The sequence below is a fragment of the Oncorhynchus kisutch genome, linkage group LG25, assembly GCF_002021735.2.
Source record: "Oncorhynchus kisutch isolate 150728-3 linkage group LG25, Okis_V2, whole genome shotgun sequence".
Lineage (NCBI taxonomy): Eukaryota > Metazoa > Chordata > Actinopteri > Salmoniformes > Salmonidae > Oncorhynchus > Oncorhynchus kisutch.
The window spans coordinates 14003963-14025402 of NC_034198.2; the positions used below are offsets into that span (position 1 = coordinate 14003963).

At 40.5% G+C, this 21440-nt stretch overlaps 1 protein-coding gene across 2 annotated transcripts; it reads right to left on the bottom strand.

Moving 5' to 3' along the window:
• Nucleotides 1-231: 231 nt before the first annotated feature.
• Nucleotides 232-12096, bottom strand: LOC109888236 (interferon-induced protein with tetratricopeptide repeats 5-like). 2 transcript variants are annotated; one of them, XM_031804543.1, is made up of 3 exons: nt 11689-12096; nt 6936-7027; nt 232-2011 (listed from the first exon to the last, which is right to left on the bottom strand). In XM_031804543.1, the coding sequence occupies exon 3, from the start codon at nt 1990-1992 to the stop codon at nt 664-666; it is 1329 nt and encodes a 442-aa protein (XP_031660403.1). In that variant the 5' UTR covers nt 1993-2011; nt 6936-7027; nt 11689-12096; the 3' UTR covers nt 232-663. The 2 variants fall into 2 exon arrangements, with proteins under 2 accessions (XP_031660403.1, XP_031660402.1); XM_031804542.1 differs by lacking the exon at nt 6936-7027 and having other exon boundaries at nt 11689-12092.
• Between the last annotated feature and the right edge of the window lie 9344 nt (nt 12097-21440).

Consider the following 21440-nt stretch of genomic DNA (forward strand, 5'->3'; position numbering starts at 1 on the left):
TGCACGAAGAGAATTCCTGTGCTGCAATGTTTGACCATGTACTGGCGCTGTGTACTATATAAAGGGGGAAAGGAGAAGGTCATATAAGGGGTAGAGAGGAGATGCTTGTAGAAATATAATTTTCCAGCGAGTATATATTCAAATTGTTTTTTCAACTCTAGTGACGCACCATTCACTCATTGTTTCTGAACAATGCTTTACAATGCTTTACATGATGAATAACCAAATTTGGAAATTAGAATAACACTTACAAGTATTTTTTTTATTGCAAGATTTATCATGCAGCCATATGGTACAATTGTAAAAAATAAACGGAGCTTTGTGACACTACATGACACATCTTTACAATATGTTTTCCAAAAGTAATACATTTGAACTGAAATTTTCTTTGCAACTTTTAAATAAAATAAAAATAAGCGTACAGCCAGAGATGCGTACTCCCAACTTGAACTTCACCATTAAAAACATGCACTGTTGGTCAAGGGCTTGTAAGTAAGCATTTCACGGTAAAGTCTACACTTGTTGTATTCGGCGCAATGTGACAAATAAAGTTTGATTTGAGTAGTGTTTCAATGTAAGCCATGCATTGTGTTACAGCTACGTATATCATTTGAATTTCATTCCTTTGCCGAAAGAATCTGTCTGGATGTCTGTGTCCTCAGACTACCTCTCCTGTTTGAGGAACAACAAAATCTCAGAGGCCTCGCCAACTCTCTTTTTGTTAGCCCGCCACCTCTCTGCGATCTGCTTCAACCTCTTCCCAGCCTGATTCCTGTACCAACTCTCAATTGGAATCTGGTAGGCATTTTTGAACTCTGTCACAGCGCCATCCCCGTCTCTCTTCCTGTAGTAAAGAAACGTGCCGAAGCTGGTGTAGAGGAGCTGCTTGTCTGAGTCACTCAGGGACTTGTCCTCTAAAAGGACAGTGAATATCTTCATCGCCTCTTCCAGCTGGTAGTTGTTCCCGTAGGCCTCAGCCAGGTTCACCCTGGCGAGGATGTTGGAGGGCTTCAGATCTACGGCTCTGGCGAAGTGACGGATACAGACCAACACTTTTGCTTTTATCTGGCCCACTTCCACCACTCCCCCTTCCCTCTTCTGCTCGAACATTTGGATGAGCTGCTGTTTGTGACACAGGCCAATTTGGTGATGGAGGAAGTGGGAGTTTGGAGACAGTTCCAGAGCTTTCCCCAAAACCTGTATGCACTCATTGATGGAGCCCTCATATCTGAAATATTTGGCCACATAACGTAGTACATGAGGCACGTCAGGAGACAGCCTGAGGGCCTCTTTGGTGAGTTTCAAGGACTCCACTTTGTTTTCTTGATTTTTTTGAAGTTTCAGAGCTAGGAGGACCATAAGTTCAGAGTTATCAGGCTCCAAGGATAAGGCCTTCCTTAGCTGGTTGGCAGCTGCAGTCATCACTGAACGCACTCTCTTATTCTTGACCATGCCCTCCAACCTGTACAGGACCAGGGCATAGCCCATATTGAAAGAAGCATTGTCTGGTTCCCCCTCAAGAGCTATCTGGAAGCTCTCTTTTACCGTCTTGTAAAATAATCCCCCAAACCTGATAAGACTCCAACCTTTCTCACCATGTACGGAAGGTAAGCTGCCTTGAATATTTAAGGCACTTGGAATTCCCTTACTGATGATTTCCAGCTTTCCAATGTAGGCCTCCACATCATCAAGGTTTCCTGAGTGATAGTGAACCCATGCAAAGTTAGCATAGGTCACCAGTAACTCTGTATCATCCTGTCTGTCCTTCAATGCACTCTCAGCCTCGTGGAGATAGTCAAGAGCACTAACATTATTTTCCTCCAGGTGGCTCAGGAACGCTAGTAAGTTGAAATATGTGGCATGGTATTTCGGCGTGGTAAACCTCATGATGCGATCCAGGAGTTTTTCAGGGATGCTGTCCAGGTCCTTAATGTTAGCCTTCCTTATGCCCCATGTGAAGTGACACTCAAGTGCTTTCAGCTTAACTTCCATATCTGCTTTGACCGAGGCACTGTGAGAAAGGCAAAAATACCATAATTAACACCCAGCATTTTAACTACCGTTGTTACTTCTGCCTCCCAAGGTGTCGGACCATAAAGCTGAGGGTCACATAATCACAATTGTACCCAAGGTCGTCTAGTTGATCAACACCCCTGACCGGCACTATCTGCTTATTCTATCCTTTCACACACGTACACGAATGCCTAGCTCCCTTTACTGCCCGAGCATTAATATTGCACTAGCACTATCAAAGTTGCTGTGTGTGAGTACAAAGTATGTCCTATTTTCTTCTTGGTAATTTTTTTATATGAATCCTTTTTCACGTGTAGCCCGCCTGTCAATTGTCATCTTTAAAACCTTTTCACAGGTGAGTTCCAAATATCTCTAACAGTCGCCCCAGCATGAGTTGTTTTCTGCACGTGATGTCAGATTGGACTCACTTTTCCAAAATGTGATTGTTACACAACAGGACGGTTAACACGGGCTGCCTGCTAATTATCTATAGGCTTGTCAATTTCAAATGATTTTCTAACAAGTTGTATTTTCTAACTGTTTGAATTGAGGTGTGTACCACCTCCTCATTAATTCACATAGAAGTAGCCCATTTCAGCATTTCGGGCAATTCATGTTTGAGGCTTTAATGAACCGGACAAACTTCTCCATTCGAGGAGTGCCCACGCACTACACCAATGTTTCCGCAGATCAAGTATGCAGACATTCCCTGATGGCCTGACAGTTGAATTCTATAGGCAGTACTTGGAGTTACTAGAAGACCCTATTTTTAATGTTTCAACATTGCATTGAAAATGATGAAATGGTCTCCACTATGAAACAGGGCCTTATTTCACTGATTGCGAAGCCCGATAAAGACCATTCTCTCATTGACAATTGGAGACCAACTACTTTATTAAATATTGATTACAAATGGATTGCTCTGGATTATGCCAATAGATTAAAGAAAGGAATAGATACCATTAGAAATGAGACTCAAACAGGATTTATGAAGGGCCGTCACATAAACTCCAACATTCGTTTAGCCCTTTTAGATTATTCAGATGCAATTGACTCAACTGGGTAGCGTACTCCGTTGTCATCAAACGCTAGCCCCGAAATACCTATTGCCCTTGGAACGCTGAGCTCCCCCCATTGTTTTCCTATGGAGAGGCATGCTGGTATATTTCGCCAAATATCTTGCAATATGTATATTTAGGATTTTTTTCAAGTTGGACACCATTTTAATCAGGATAATCTACCGAGGTATCGTTGGTTTTATATTCACATATTCAGACATTCATCAGTCATTCAACAGACATTCGTCAAAATCCATTTAAAAATCAATAACTAATTCACCGTTTGTCACAATCATCAAACTAGATATGAGGGGGTGTGTTTAAAGTTCTAACAAGTCTATTAGAAGGGGCCTGACAGAAAATTCTGCATCTTCAGTCATATTAAATTAGATTACAAGAAAAAACTATGGGATGAAGTGGTCAGGCCTGACTAACGAAGAAGACCAGTGGATGGATCTAGAGGACCAAGACAACCAAGAGGGTCAACATGGACATTCCACAGAATGAGCCAGTGTAGTGTACAGTGTAGACATTGTTACAGGCTCAAAATGACCAGAAACAAAACTTTCTTCTGAACCTCATCAGTCTATTCTTGTTCTGAGAAAAGAAGGCTATTCTATGTGAGCCTATAATTGAACCCACAAATGCTGATGCTTCAGATACTCAGCTAGTCTAAAGAAGGATAGTTGTATTGCTGCTTTAATCAGCACAACAGTTTTCAGCTGTGCTAACATAATTGCAAAAGGGTTTTCTAATGATCAATTAGCCTTTTAAAATTATAAACTTGGATTAGCTAACACAACGTGCCATTGGGGCACAGGAGTGATGGTTGCTGATAATGGGCCTCTGTATGCCTATGTAGATATTCCATTAAAAATCAGCCGTTTCCAGCTGCAATAGTCATTTACAACATTAACCATGTCTACACTGTATTTCTGAGCAATTTGATGTTATTTTAATGGACAACATTTTTTGCTTAAATTTCAAAAACAAGGACATTTCTAAGTGACCCCATACTTTTTAACGGTAGTGTATGTACAGTATATACTGTATATGTGTGTGTATATACACTGCTCAAAAAAATTAAGGGAACACTAAAATAACACATCCTAGATCTGAATGAATGAAATATTCTTATGAAATACTTTTTTCTTTACATCGTTGAATGTGCTGACAACAAAACCACACAAAAATTATCAATGGAAATCAAATTTATCAACCCATGGAGGTCTGGATTTGGAGTCACACTCAAAATTAAAGTGGAAAACCACACTATAGGCTGATCCAACTTTGATGTAATGTCCTTAAAACAAGTCAAAATGAGGCTCAGTGGTGTATGTGGCCTCCATGTGCCTGTATGACCTCCCTACAACGCCTGGGCATGCTCCTGATGAGGTGGCGGGATGGTCTCCTGAGGGATCTCCTCCCAGACCTGGACTAAAGCATCTGCCAACTCCTGGACAGTCTGTGGTGCAACGGGGCGTTGGTGGATGGAGCGAGACATGATGTCCCAGATGTGCTCAATTGGATTCAGGTCTGGGGAACGGGCGGGCCAGTCCATAGCATCAATGCCTTCCTCTTGCAGGAACTGCTGACACACTCCAGCCACATGAGGTCTAGCATTGTCTTGCATTAGGCGGAACCCAGGGCCAACCGCACCAGCATATGGTCTCACAAGGGGTCTGAGGATCTCATCTCGGTACCTAATGGCAGTCAGGCTACCTCTGGTGAGCACATGGAGGGCTGTGCGGCCCCCCAAAGAAATGCCACCCCACACCATGACTGACCCACCGCCAAACCGGTCATGCTGGTGAATGTTGCAGGCAGCAGAACGTTTTCCATGGCGTCTCCAGACTCTGTCATGTCTGTCACATGTGCTCAGTGTGAACCTGCTTTCATCTGTGAAGAGCACAGGGTGCCAGTGGCGAATTTGCCAATCTTGGTGTTCTCTGGCAAATGCCAAACATCCTGCACGGTGTTGGGCTGTTACCACAACCCCCACCTGTGGACGTCGGGCCCTCATACCACCCTCATGGAGTCTGTTTCTGACCGTTTGAGCAGACACATGCACATTTGTGGCCTGCTGGAGGTCATTTTGCAGGGCTCTGGCAGTGCTCCTCCTGCTCCTCCTTGCACAAAGGCAGAGGTAGCGGTCCTGCTGCTGGGTTGATGCCCTCCTACGGCCTCCTCCACGTCTCCTGATGTACTGGCCTGTCTCCTGGTAGCGCCTCCATGATCTGGACACTATGCTGACAGACACAGCAAACCTTCTTGCCACAGCTCGCATTGATGTCCCATCCTGGATGAGCTGCACTACCTGAGCCACTTGTGTGGGTTGTAGACTCCGTCTAATGCTACCACTAGAGTGAAAGCACCACCAGCATTCAAACGTGACCAAGGAACTGAGAAGTGGTCTGTGGTCACCACCTGCAGAACCACTCCTTTATTGGGGGTGTCTTGCTAATTGCCTATAATTTCCACCAGTTGTCTATTCCATTTGCACAACAGCATGTGACATTTATTGTCAATCAGTGTTGCTTCCTAAGTGGACAGTTTGATTTCACAGAAGGGTGATTGACTTGGAGTTACATTGTGTTGTTTAAGTGTTCCCTTTTTTTTGAGCAGTGTATATATATATATATAAACAAAACATGTACCTTCCACTTCTTTTATTAGTACTTTTTTTGTTATCCACCATCTGGTATCTTTCAATACCCATGCTAATATATATAATATATATATATGTATTAGCATGGGTATTGAAAGATACCAGATGGTGGATAACAAAAAAAGTACTAATAAAAGAAGTGGAAGGTACATGTTTTGTTTTTGGGCTCAATGTATACATTGTGATTTGCCTCTGAATCTGTATGTGAAACCCTCTGCAATCTACCGGCACTAACCATTAAAAACTAGGACTTCAACCAGGCTGTCCCTTTGCTATTTGCTCTCTTTCTCTCTTAAACTGCTAGCACAAAGCCTACGCAAAAAAAAATTCTTCACAAAAGATCATGGAAAAAAAGATCAACTGGCCCAAATCAGCTATACATAATTCAGCAGGGAGGTGTGCATCTACCACACATTATACCCATTATACCAGTGGAGAAATTACATCACCTACATATGTATTACCATATCCCTTTCAATTCATATTCCTTGCAGAAAGAACTATTTGCAAACCTTTTAAAACATCCAGAAAGACTTAGAAGGGTATTTATACTTAAAAATACATATTGTATGTGAATGGACGTGGATGAAAGAATTCTGCCAGTGTGTTAAAGTCCTAGTTTCATATTTTTTCTTTATCTCCAACTTTATATATCTAAGTGAGCCTATGAGGACCTTGGGGATCAGATTGACCATTATACCCATTGATGAAACGTATAACAGACAAACACAGCTCAAAAGGAGTTATTTGTGATATCTACACTCAGTTGCTACTTTATTAGGTTCACCATCCTATTCATGAAAATAAATTACTCCTACAGTACATACACCAAGCCCCGTGGTCTTGGCTTGCTAGACACTAAAGCATGCAGAGTAGTATTATTCAGGTATTCTGTTACTGTTTGTTTGAACTTTAGAATGTGCAAAATGACAGCAGTCTGTGATGGTCTTCTGTAACTCAGAAAAGTTCCAAAACGTGAACTGACTGTAATTAACTCCAACTGGACTTAAAAACTTGAACAGTCTTATCTCCTTTCCCAGTTTCATCAACAGTTCTGAATTCACGCTGTTCCAGATGCAAAGAGGGTTGTACCTAATAAAGTGACAACTCAATCTATAGACTTTCCAGAATGTGTTCTGGGAATACCCGGGGTATTAAACATTTGGCTGTAAGTGTTGAACATTTTAGTCTATTACCTCAGGAGATGGTACTATTCAGCTTGTCTGGGGATGACAAAGAAGGACTTCAACAAAGCCAAAATAGAAAATGATTGGAAGGGGCCTCTTTCCTGTTAAATTAGAGACATGTAAATAAATGACTGTTGTGCCTTGTAACTACTTTAAAATGTGGAACTGTTGGACAAAAAATGCAAACAGTACAACTTTATGTAAACATGGTCTAACGTCCTATAGAACACATTTCACTTGAAATTAACATTTCTTTAAAGTTATTGCAAATAAATGCATATTTTCACTTTTTTTTGTGACAATCACTGAATTGGTTATTGATTTCTTCATCTTTAAATGCAATATTTGAGATGTTATGTATTCCTATCAAATCAAAACTGGAATTTTTATTCAAAACAAAGGTTGTAAAAGTATACTAGACATTTATAGAATAAATCATACCTAGTTTGATGTTTGTGACAAACGGTAAATTAGTTATTGATTCATGCCACTTTAAATGGCATCATATACATTTGATGTATTTATATCAAATCAAAACTGGCATTTTTCCTCAAAACAATGGTTGTAAAAGTATGCTAGACATTTATAGAATAAATCATACCTAGTTTGATGTTTCTGTGACAAACGGTGATTTAGTTATTGATTTATACCGTTTTAAATGGCATTATATAGATTTGAGCTATTTATATCAAATCAAAACTGGAATATAAAACCAACTTTACCTAGGTGGATAACCTCTTTCTAATTACATAAGGTTGGGCAGCGTACTCTGCTGTCATGATCGCTAGACCAGAAATAATAAAAAGTTACTTCCTCGTTATGCAGACATAAGCACACTTGGCACTATCGAGGTGCGGAAGTTTACTTTCTACACAAGTTGTTATTTTTCAGTTGCGTCCTAAGAACAGATTGTAGGGGTAAAATTGAATTTTAAGCGTCACTCCAGTCCGAAGGGGCTCGATGAACATTCGATTCCTGTCATTTGCTCTGGGCTCGAGCTAGTGTTCCAGCTCAGCCAAAGTTATTTAGCAATTTTTCAGCCTTGACAGCCTATCTGTATATAGTGTTGTCGTTTCTACTGTAGCATGAAGTATGTATGGATGGAGCATAATGTTTTTACAGTCTTAGTCACGTTTTCAAGTACTAGTAACAAATAATGCATTCCGATTATTGCATATATTGTAATTGACATCTATGATGTGTGTAAAAAACCTTTTTGAAGGTTGTGCTGATTATAATGAGCTAATGCTAAGCTATTTGCCAGCTGTGTATAAAAAACAATAAATCTTCACATAATCACTAGTTAACTACACATGGTTGATGATATTACTAGTTTAGCGTGTCCTGCGTTGCATATAATCGATGCGGTGCCTGTTAATTTCTCATTGAATCACAGCCTACTTCGCCAAACGGGTGATGATTTAGCACTGTCGTTGCACCAAACCTAACCATAAACATCAATGCCTTTCTTTAAAATCAATACACAAGTATATATTTTTAAACCTGCATATTTAGTTAATATTCCCTGCTAACATGAATTTCTTATAATTAGGGAAATTGTGTCACTTCTCTTGCGTTCCGTGCAAGCAGTCAGGGTATATGCAGCAATTTGGGCCGCCTGGCTCGTTGTGAACTGTGTAAAGTCCATTTATTCCTAACAAAGACCGTAATTAATTTACCAGAATTGTACATAATTATGACATAACATTGAAGGTTGTACAATGTAACAGCAATATTTAGACTTAGGGATGCCACCCGTTAGATAAAATACGGAACGGTTCCATATTTCACTGAAAGAATAAGCGTTTTGTTTTCGAAAATGATAGTTTCCGGATTCAACCATATTGACCTATGGCTTGTATTTCTGTGTGTTATTATGTTATAATTACGTTTATGATTTGATATTTGATAGAGCAGTCTGACTCAGCGACGGTAGGCAGCAGCAGGCTTGTAAGGATTCATTCAAACAGCACTTCCATGCGTTTGCCAGCAGCTCTTCGCAATGCTTCAAGGATTGAGCTGTTTATGACTTCAAGCCTGTCAACTCCCGAGATTAGGCTGGTGTAACCGATGTGAAATGGCTAACTAGATAGCGGAGTGCGCGCTAATAGCGCTTCAATCGGTGACGTCACTCGCTCTGAGACTTGGGAGTAGTTGTTTCCCTTGCTCTGCAAGGGCCAGGGCTTTTGTGGAGCGATGGGTAACGATGCTTCGAGGGTGGCTGTTGTCGAAGTGTTCCTGGTTCGAGCCCAGGTAGGAGCGAGGTGAGGGACAGAAGCTATACTGTTACACTGGCAATACTAAAGTGCCTATGAGAACATCCAATAGTCAAAGGTATATGAAATCCAAATGGTATAGAGAGAAATAGTCAGATAATTCCTATAATAACTACAACCTAAAACTTCTTACCTGGGAATATTGAAGACTCATGTTAAAAGGAACCACTAGCTTTCATATGTTCTCATGTTCTGAGCAAGGAACTTAAAAGTTAGCTTTTTTACATGGCACATATTGCACTTTTACTTTCTTCTCCAACACTTTGTTTTCGCATTATTTAAACAAAATTGAACATGTTTCATTATTTATTTGAGGCTAAATTGATTTTATTGATGTGTTATATTAAGTTAAAATAAGTGTTAATTCAGTATTGTTGTAAATGTCATTATTACAAATAAATAAATAAACATTTAAAATCGGCCGATTAATCGGCATCGGCTTTTTTTTGGTCCTCCAATAATCGGTATTGTGGTTGAAAAATCATAATCGGTCGACCTCTAGTATAGATACAACATCCTGCTGAAACAAGGTTCGTATCGCTCTGTTGTTGAATGGACCAAAAGATAAACAAATCCTTCCTACTGATGAGTCAACAGGGTCAATAGAAGGTAGGCTCTGAGGGACACGTTCCTGAATAATAGAGCAACACCTGAGGGAACGGCATCTAAAACAATTGCAAAATCTTTAAGTGTTACAGGGACCTTGTAAAGTGATAAGAATTCCTTATAACTGACCCTCTGCATTTACCAGTTGGCTCACCAATAGGATCTTATTTCGGAACCAATATTCTAAAAACAAAGAAGTATTTTTATACAATATATCCCGATTATTCCATATATAATATCTGTGTGGAGAAAAATTGTGTTTATAAATTAAGGACCATGACAAGAAAACCTGCCGATGAAAAGCAGAACGTTTCACTGGAACCTTGTCAATATTATAATTGCAAAACAACATGAAGTTAAGGAGACCAAAAGTAGAGAAGACATGATGAGGAATAAAATTCCAGATAGAAGTGGGTCTTCTTAGGAATTGTTTTATCCAATTGAACTTAAAAGTATTATTTAAGGTAGTAAAGTCCAGAAAATTCAGCCCACCATTCTGTTGTAATGAACACCAAGTGTTCATTACAACAGTTTTCCTAATGTAATGGGTACGGATTCTCCACAGAAAGTTGAAAAGCATCTGGTCTAGCATCTGGTCTTATTTTACTGTCAAGATATAAAGATAGAGCGCCATATGTTAGTCTAGAGATACCTTCAGCCTTGGTCATTAGGACTCTACCTTTTAAAGATAAGTCCCTCTCTAGCCATTGATTTAGCTTCTTCTGTTTTTTTTTAATAAGAGGGTTAAAATTTAGTATGCCTCTAGACTTCTGATCTTTTGTAATGTTTATGCCTAAATATGTAAGTTCTTCTTTTACTGGAATACCATAATATGAAGGTGTCCCACAATCTTTGACAGCCATGAGTTCACATTTATTAATGTTAAGATATAGACCAGACGCTTTGGGAAAGGATTGTATCACATTGATCGATATTGGAATTTGGTTAGCATCTTGAGACGTCTATGGTAGACATTGTTATTATTTTCCACACTTTTTAAAACTTTTGCCACTCTCGTTTTCACATCCTTGATTTCACCACATGCAAACTCCAGTCTTTTTCAAGCCTTCGATAACCATGGTGTTTGCGCCTCTACCATTTTCTCAATTGCGTCAGACTTGGAGTTGATGAGTAAGGAGAGGGTAGCCACGATGTCAGAGTTCATGTTGGGTTTTTTGGAGGGTGGAGGTTTGGACGGAGTAACCGGTAAAGAGGGGAATTCGTCATCTTCAACAGCATTTGAAAGCATGATTATCCATAGGGTAGACGACACACCCCCTTCAACGTGCATACTGCAAACAGACCAAACTCATCTTGTCTCTTCGTATTATCTTTGGTCGACGCGAAAAACAAACAAGGCGGCGCGCACAAACTACCCATCATCGGATTATTTTTGTATTTCTAAAAAGTGTTTTACTCAATTATTTCGATCAATGTTGAGCTCACCCGTGGTATGATTAACTATAAATAGTAATTGCTATTAGCTAATTCACATTGTGTTTTTTTTGTCATCCGAGAGTAATCTAAATATTAGCTATTGTGTTAAATCAATATTTCATAAATTAGCGGTAGGACTACTGTAAACTACATTTTCCGGTTTGGATGATTGTGTTGTGATGTCATTACTTCTGTGAATGTCTGAATATTGCATCCAAAAATAAACTTGTCATATTCAGGACAGGTATTTATTAGCAAATAAGAAATTACACAAATTGTAGTATACGCTAAATAAATCATGATTTCAAGAAGAAATATCACAGGTGATGCCAAATTGTGCCTTCAATTAATTGATACATTGACAATTAATTGACAATAACAATGTAACATATATTTATATCCCACATAGAGATCCTGTCTAATATTCGGAGTAAAATTCTCACCTCATCTTGTTGAATACAGCGAGTTGTGTTTTTTGTAATGTCCAGGGAACGCGGAATAGGCTACACAGCCAACACGTACTCACTCCCTGGCTATATATAAGCCTTCTGCAGTTTACAAATAAATGAAAGGAAACCGAAACTGATGCGGAGCTGTATTGCCACGGTTTACATTCTGACAAGTGCAAATACGTAAATTATTAACATTTTGCACTGTAGCCTACAGAAGATGTTGGTATATGGTCTACTGACTTGTGATCATCATGTGACAAACTTGTAATACTTTGAATAGAAAAGCAGTGCCATCAACACCCTTATTCAAACCTGCACGAAGAGAATTCCTGTGCTGCAATGTTTGACCATGTACTGGCGCTGTGTACTATATAAAGGGGGAAAGGAGAAGGTCATATAAGGGGTAGAGAGGAGATGCTTGTAGAAATATAATTTTCCAGCGAGTAAATATTCAAATAGTTTTTTCAACACTAGTGACTCTATAATCACTCATTGTTTCTGAACAATGCTTATTTACATGACGAATAATCAACTTTAGAAATTATAATAACACTTACAAGTATTTTTTTATAGGCCTAGTTGTTTTATTGCAAGATGTATCATGCAGCTACATGGTGCAATTTTACTCAGACAACTGAACTTTGTGACACTACCTGACATCTTAAGACATAGAAACATGTATTTTTCCCAAAAGTAATACATTTTGAACTCAAATTTTCTTTGCAACCTTTGCACAAAATAAAACGACGAGTGCAGCCAGAGATGCGTACTCCCAACTTGAACTTTACTTTTCACTTCACCATTAAAAACATTAAAATGCTCAAATGCATGCAGCAGTGTGTGCCATGTAAGCCATGCATTGTGTTGTAGTTAGGCAATACATTTGAGTTTCATTCCTTTGCCCAAAAGAATCTGTCAGGTCGCCTGTGTCCTCAGACTACCTTTCCTGTTTGTGGAATGACAAAATCTCAGAGGGCTCGCCAACTCTCTTGTTATCCCTGCCACCTCTGTGATCCGCTGAGAGGTGCCTCTTCCCAGCCTGCCTCCTGTCCCAACTCTCAATCCAAATCTGGTAGGCGTTTTTTAAAACTATGTCACAGCGCCATCCCCGTCTCTCTTCTTGCTATACCAAAGCCGGCATAGCAGAGCTGCTTGTCTGAGTCACTCAGGGACTTGTCCTCTAAAAGGACAGTGAATATCTTCATCGCCTCTTCCAGCTGGTAGTTGTTCCCGTAGGCCTCAGCCAGGTTCACCCTGGCGTGGTCGATAGAGGGCTTCAACTCCACGGCTCTGGAGAAGTGACGGATACAGACCTCCACCTTCGCTGTTATTCTTAATGTCAGCCTTTTATATTCCCCATGTAAAGTTACGTTCAAGTGCTTTCAGCTTGACTTCCATATCTGCTTTGACCTCTGTGAGGAAATAGAAAAAATAGGAATTATTATAAGTTATTATATTATTACTAGCCCAACATTGTTATCGTTGTTAACAGTCATAATCATCCTCATCTTCAACACAACAGCATTGTTTGTTATTGTGATATGAAGTAGTTCAGAGAGATAGATTATGTGCGTGTAATTAAATTATTTTACAATTGGTGTAAAATTCTTACCTCGTTTTATTTCCGATGGCAGATAAGATATATGACCACAGTATTGAGGTAATACAAATCTGAGACTAGTGCAAACCAATCATGTATATAAACCCTGGCTTTGTGATTTTTCTATGTATTGACCATTGAGAGGCTTTGAAGCCACCGGGTTGGCCATATTGGCACTCCCTGGTAGGAGCAGTCCTCCTTAGAAATGAATGGAATTTTACAGTATTTCAATTCAATGTTTCAAGGACAAAATTACCTGTTTTTAAGTATTTTTGTTGTTGTAATGGTAACAGTACATTAAGTTATCTTAAAAAATGTACTTTAAGGAAAATGTTTATATAAAATATTTATATACGTTTATATTACAGACACTTTAATGCATACTGAAATTATATTATGTGAGCTAACATTAAAAAAACATATATATATATATATATATAATGTTAGCTCACATAATATAATTTCAAAGTATGCATTAAAGTGTCTGTAATATAATACATTTATGGAAAAAATGAATGTAGACAATAAATGCATTTATATAGCTTCCTAAACATTTTTTACAAGCCAAGATGGAGGCTTCAAAACAGCGCCCCCTGGAAGTAATGTAGTATATATATATAGAAATAATTGGCACAGAAACTTGAAACTTGAACTAGCCACTCCCTGGCATATCATTTAGATTTTGCAGAGACGAAAACGAAACTGATACGTGACTGCCATGAGTTTCTATTCTGCCAAATAGCTATTTATCATGTAACAATGTATTTTTTACGTGAATAAAAAACAGTAGCTTACTATCAACAACTGAATTGAAATTTAGATAACGTGTATGCACCATCATATTAATAGTATCTCAAGCATACCATACATCCGGCTTCTACACCTGCATTGCTTGCTGTTTGGGGTTTTAGGCTGGGTTTCTGTACAGCACTTTGTGACATCAGCTTATGTAAGAAGGGCTTTATCAATACATGTGATTGACTGATGGATTTCTCCAACAATTTACCGGGTCGCGTTTACGAACTATCGGTATTCATCTTTATCATTACTTGTTTTAACCACTTGATGGCGCTCTGCACTAGGAGCTAGAGGGGCAAAAGATGTTTGGGTTTCATCCGTGGCCAGTGTCCAGTCAAAATAGAGCAGACAACACAGCAGCATTCTACTTATGAAACTACAATGCTAAAGATACAGATTCCTGATCTCTCACTTTCAATTTTCATTCTGAGGAAATATTTATTTTATTCATGGTTTTGAAGAATTCATAGGGAAGTTGCATTAGGCCTACATACAATATGTACACTACCGGTCCAAAGTTTTAGAACACCAACTCATTCAAGGCTTTTTCTTTAATTGTAACTATTTTCTACATTGTAGAATAATGGTGAAGACATCAAAACGATGAAATAACACATATGGAATCATGTAGTAACCCAAAAAATGTTAAACAAATCAAAATAGATTTTATATTTGAAATTCTTCAAATAGCCATCCTTTGCCTTGATGACAGCTTTGCACACTCTTGGCATTCTCTCAACCAGCTTTACGAGGTAGTCACCTTGAATGCATTTCAATTAACAGGTGTGCCTTCCTAAAAGTTAATTTGTGGAATTTATTTCCTTAATGCGTTTGAGCCAATCAGTTGTGTTGTGACATGGTATGGGGGTATACAGAAGACAACCCAATTTGGTAAAAGACCAAATCCATATTATAGCAAGAACAAATAAGGAAAGAGAAACCACAGTCCATAATTTCTGTAAGACGTGAAGGTCAGTCAATGCGGGACATCTCAAGAACTTTTAAAGTTTGTTCAAGTGCAGTCGCAAAAACCATCAAGCACTATTATGAAACTGTCTCTCATGAGGACTGCCACAAGAATGGAAGACCCAGAGTTACCTCTGCTGCAGATTTGTTTAACACATTTTTTGGTTACTACATGATTCCATATTTGTTATTTCATTGTTTTGATGTCTTTACTATTATTCTACAATGTAGGAAATAGTAAAAATAAAGAAAAACCCTTGAATGAGTAGGTGTTCTAAAACTTCTGACCAGTAGTGTACATATTACATATTTTACCTCTTGGGGATGTTATTCGAAAACATAATGTAAACTTTCACTGCTATGCGGATGACACACAGCTGTACATTTCAATGAAACATGGTGAAGCCCCAAAATTGCCCTCGCTAGAAGCATGTGTTTCAGACATAAGGAAGTGGATGGCTGCAAACTTTCTACTATTAAACTCGGACAAAACAGAGATGCTTGTTCTAGGTCCCAAGAAACAAAGAGATCTTCTGTTGAATCTGACAATTAATCTTAATGGTTGTACAGTCGTCTCAAATAAAACTGTGAAGGACCTCGGCGTTACTCTGGACCCTGATCTCTCGTTTGAAGAACATATCAAGACCATTTCGAGGACAGCTTTTTTCCATCTACGTAACATTGCAAAAATCAGAAACTTTCTGTCCAAAAATGATGCAGAAAAATTAATCCATGCTTTTGTCACTTCTAGGTTAGACTACTGCAATGCTCTATTTTCCGGCTACCCGGATAAAGCACTAAATAAACTTCAGTTAGTGCTAAATACGGCTGCTAGAATCCTGACTAGAACCAAAAAATGTGATCATATTACTCCAGTGCTAGCCTCTCTACACTGGCTTCCTGTCAAAGCAAGGGCTGATTTCAAGGTTTTACTGCTAACCTACAAAGCATTACATGGGCTTGCTCCTACCTATCTCTCTGATTTGGTCCTGCCGTACATACCTACACGTACGCTACGGTCACAAGACGCAGGCCTCCTAATTGTCCCTAGAATTTCTAAGCAAACAGCTGGAGGCAGGGCTTTCTCCTATAGAGCTCCATTTTTATGGAACGGTCTGCCTACCCATGTCAGAGACGCAAACTCGGTCTCAACCTTTAAGTCTTTACTGAAGACTCATCTCTTCAGTGGGTCATATGATTGAGTGTAGTCTGGCCCAGGAGTGGGAAGGTGAACGGAAAGGCTCTGGAGCAACGAACCGCCCTTGCTGTCTCTGCCTGGCCGGTTCCCCTCTTTCCACTGGGATTCTCTGCCTCTAACCCTATTACAGGGGCTGAGTCACTGGCTTGCTGGGGCTCTCTCATGCCGTCCCTGGAGGGGGTGCGTCACCTGAGTGGGTTGATTCACTGTTGTGGTCATCCTGTCTGGGTTGGCGCCCCCCCCCTTGGGTTGTGCCGTGGCGGAGATCTTTGTGGGCTATACTCAGCCTTGTCTCAGGATGGTAAGTTGGTGGTTGAAGATATCCCTCTAGTGGTGTGGGGGCTGTGCTTTGGCAAAGTGGGTGGGGTTATATCCTTCCTGTTTGGCCCTGTCCGGGGGTGTCCTCGGATGGGGCCACAGTGTCTCCTGACCCATCCTGTCTCAGCCTCCAGTATTTATGCTGCAGTAGTTTATGTGTCGGGGGGCTGGGGTCAGTTTGTTATATCTGGAGTACTTCTCCTGTCCTATTCGGTGTCCTGTGTGAATCTAAGTGTGCGTTCTCTAATTCTCTCCTTCTCTCTTTCTTTCTCTCTCTCGGAGGACCTGAGCCCTAGGACCATGCCCCAGGACTACCTGACATGATGACTCCTTGCTGTCCCCAGTCCACCTGGCCATGCTGCTGTTCCAGTTTCAACTGACCTGAGCCCTAGGACCATGCCCCAGGACTACCTGACATGATGACTCCTTGCTGTCCCCAGTCCACCTGGCCATGCTGCTGCTCCAGTTTCAACTTCCACCTGATTGTGCTGCTGCTCCAGTTTCAACTGTTCTGCCTTATTATTATTCGACCATGCTGGTCATTTATGAACATTTGAACATCTTGGCCATGTTCTGTTATAATCTCTACCCGGCACAGCCAGAAGAGGACTGGCCACCCCACATAGCCTGGTTCCTCTCTAGGTTTCTTCCTAGGTATTGGCCTTTCTAGGGAGTTTTTCCTAGCCACCGTGCTTCTACACCTGCATTGCTTGCTGTTTGGGGTTTTAGGCTGGGTTTCTGTACAGGACTTTGAGATATCAGCTGATGTACGAAGGGCTATATAAATAAATTTGATTTGATTTAGTGTATATAGTAGGAAAATGAATCAGCCAGTTGGCTATATGCCTATTTCCCTATAGGTTCTCACACGCAAATAAAACATTTGGCTACTCTATTCTTTCCCTTTTTCTGAGTATTTTATCATCAGCACTACAATGTCACTGTCACCGGAGCCATAGCCTACTACCCTACATGTATTCACTACCCTTGTTAATGTCTGTAATGTAATGTATTTTATTTCTTCAAGAAATATATCTTAAAAGGAGAACAATGCCAAAATATTTACATTTCTTATTGTTCCCTGTTAACTAAGTAGCATAGATGTAGTATCTTAATTTGAGACAGTTTTCTACAGCAGGAAAATAATCCTGCAGCAATGGGAAATGTGTTGATTTTTCAGTGTAAAATTTCTAGTGTTGATTCAGGTGTTACATGAACTCTGTAAATCTGTCCTGTACAGCCAGGGCACCTTGTGGTGCAGCAGATGTCAAATTAAGTATCGAAAGTCGAAGGAGGCAGGTGACTATGTCAATCTGAGAATGTGATCTGAGTCACGTATGATATTCCAGTATCAAGTCCCATAGGCTCTGTAGAAGCGTTGTCTGGCCAATTTTCTGTGTATAGATCAACATCTGTGTAACACGATCAAGCTTTTTCAAGCAGAAATTTGCTTCCTGCAACACAAACTCAAAAAAGTTTTGAGACGCTGTAATAACACCTCCTCCCAGCTGCCCACTGCACTGAGGATAGGAAACACTATCACTAACGATAAATCCACTATAATTGAACATTTCAATTAGCATTTTTCTACAGCTGGCCATGCATTCCACCTGGCTACCCCTCCCCGGTCAACAGCACTGCACCCCCCACAGCAACTCGTCCAAGCCTTCCCCATTTCTCCTTCTCCCAAATCCAGTCAGCTGATGTTCTGAAAGAGCTGCAAAATCTGGACCCCTACAAATCAGCCGGGCTAGACAATCTGGACCCTTTCTTTCTAAAGTTATCTGCCGAAATGATTGCAACCCCTATTACTAGCCTGTTCAACCTCTCTTTTGTGTCGTCTGAGATTCCCAAAGATTGGAAAGCAGCTGCGGTCATCCCCCTCTTCAAAGGGGGGGACACTCTTGACCCAAACTGCTACAGACCTATATCTATCATACCCTGCCTTTCTAAGGTCTTCGAAAGCCAAGTCAACAAACAGATTACCGACCATTTCGAATCCCACCACACGTTCTCCACTATGCAATCTGGTTTCAGAGCTGGCCATGTGTGCACCTCAGCCACGCTCAAGGTCCTAAACGATATCTTAACTGCCATCGATAAGAAACAATACTGTGCAGCCGTATTCATTGACCTGGCCAAGGCTTTCGACTCTGTCAATCACCACATCCTCATCGGCAGACTCGATAGCCTTGGTTTCTCAAATGATTGCCTCGCCTGGTTCACCAACTATTTCGCTGATGGAGTTCAGTGTGTCAAATTGGAGGGCCTGTTGTCCGGGCCTCTGGCAGTCTCTATGGGGGTGCCACAGGGTTAAATTCTTGGACCGACTCTCTTCTCTGTATACATCAATGATGTCGCTCTTGCTCCTGGTGAGTCTCTGATCCACCTCTACGCAGACGACACCATTCTGTATACTTCTGGCCCTTCTTTGGACTCTGTGTTAACAACCCTCCAGACAAGCTTCAATGCCATACAACTCTCCTTCCGTGGCCTCCAACTGCTCTTAAATACAAGTAAAACTAAATGCATGCTCTTCAACCGATCGCTGCCTGCACCTGCCCGCCCGTCCAACATCACTACTCTGGACGGTTCTGTCTTAGAATATGTGGACAACTACAAATACCTAGGTGTCTGGTTAGACTGTAAACTCTCCTTCCTGGCTCACATCAAACATCTCCAATCGAAAGTTACATCTAGAATTGGCTTCCTATTTCGCAACAAAGCCTCCTTCACTCATGCTGCCAAACATACCCTTGTAAAACTGACCATCCTACCGATCCTCGACTTCGGCGACGTCATTTACAAAATAGCCTCCAATACCCTACTCAATAAATTGGATGCAGTCTATCACAGTGCCATCCGTTTTGTCACCAAAGCCCCATATACTACCCACCACTGCGTCCTGTACGCTCTCGTTGGCTGGCCCTCGCTTCATACTCGTCGCCAAACCCACTGGCTCCAGGTCATCTACAAGATCCTGCTAGGTAAAGTCCCCCCTTATCTCACCTCGCTGGTCACCATAGCAGCACCCACCTGTAGCACGCGCTCCAGCAGGTATATCTCTCTGGTCACCCCCAAAACCAATTCTTACTTTGGCTGCCTCGCCTTCCAGTTCTCTGCTGCCAATGACTGGAACGAACTGCAAAAATCTCTGAAACTGGAAACACGTATCCCCCTCACTAGCTTTAAGCACCAGCTGTCAGAGCATCTCACATATTACTGCACCTGTACATAGCCCATCTATAATTTAGCCCAAACAACTACCTCGCCCCCTACTGTATTTATTTGTTTATTTATTTTGCTACTTTGCACCCCCATTATTTCTATCTCTACTTTGCACATTCTTCCACTGCAAATCTATCATTCCAGTGTTTATTTTTTTTATTTTTATTTATTTTTTACTTGCTATATTGTATTTACTTCGCCACCATGGCCTTTTTTTTGCCTTTACCTCCCTTTATCTCACCTTATTTGCTCATATTGTATATAGACAAATTTTTCTACTGTATTATTGACTGTATATTTGTTTTACTCCATGTGTAACTCTGTGTTGTTGTACGTGTCGAACTGCTTTGCTTTATCTTGGCCAGGTCGCAATTGTAAATGAGAACTTGTTCTCAACTTGCCTACCTGGTTAAATAAAGGTGAAATAAAAAAATAAAAAATACAAATGTAAAGTGGTTCACTAAGGCAGATTGTGTGACAGGGGGGGGGAGCCAAAGTAAACCCGTAGATCCAGTCGGTACTGCCACAGATATGATCAGAATTGAGATTTCGGAATGTAACCATTGTGTGTGGGGTAATCTTGGAAAGTACACCTTGGATTTTCTGGGAATGGAAGGATCTCTATTTGGAGCTGACACCAAAGAACCAGTAAAGACAAGTGGAACTTAACTTACCTTATCTTATCTCAGAAAGGGAGAGTCACCACTTGCCTCACTCCCACTCTCTCCCTGTGATTCATAGGATAGATGGATTGAATTTAAAGTGGAGATGAGGATGAACTTTAATCCCAACTAACCCCTAGTTAGTTGCCACATCCAGTTTACAGAAAGTGCTATTGACATCCTCATTGTGCATAGAAAATACTGTAATTACTGGGGTTTTGTTAACAGATATTTATCATGAGTAGGGCTTGACAGAGCCTATTTGAGTCATGGTCTATTATCCAGCTATTCACTCTAAATACCAAGGCAGTCGACCACTCAACATCAGGAATGACAGGTTTCCTTTTCTGTTTCACCTCTGGCACTGACATTGTACTGTTCAGGAACAAATCCCTAGGCTGATGAAACTAAAGTGAATTTCATCAAACGTTGGAAATTAGTAGAACAGAAACGGAAAGCAATCAACAGCACCATCTGCTGTTTGCATTGTCACGATGCCAAGTTCTCAGCTCTCACAGGAATTCTGCTACACAGGTTGAGTCATCAGAGGGTCACAGCTCTGTTGTAACAGTGGTAAAGTCTCTCTGACTGTCAGTGGGTCAGACCTCCATCAGCTCTCACCACGTTGTTTGCTCCTGGCAAAATAAAAATGTTCAACCCACCCCTCCTCCTTGTCCTCCTCTTCTCTTTGATAACATTATGCAATACAGGGGAACTTGATTTCCCTTAGCTTAGAATAACACTAATATCTGAATGTATTTATTTAATGATTGTATAGAGATTTTCAATACAGGCACACAGAACAATCATACTCTGAATCAGATAGCTGAGCTAAGTGTGGAATAAGTCAAGGGGTATGAATACATTCTGAAGACACTCTGAGAAGTCCCCCGGAAGTTTAGTAAGTCTATATAAGGACATCTGTGGGCGGATACTTTACACAGAGAACTCATAAAAGGAGAGAGCTTTTGCA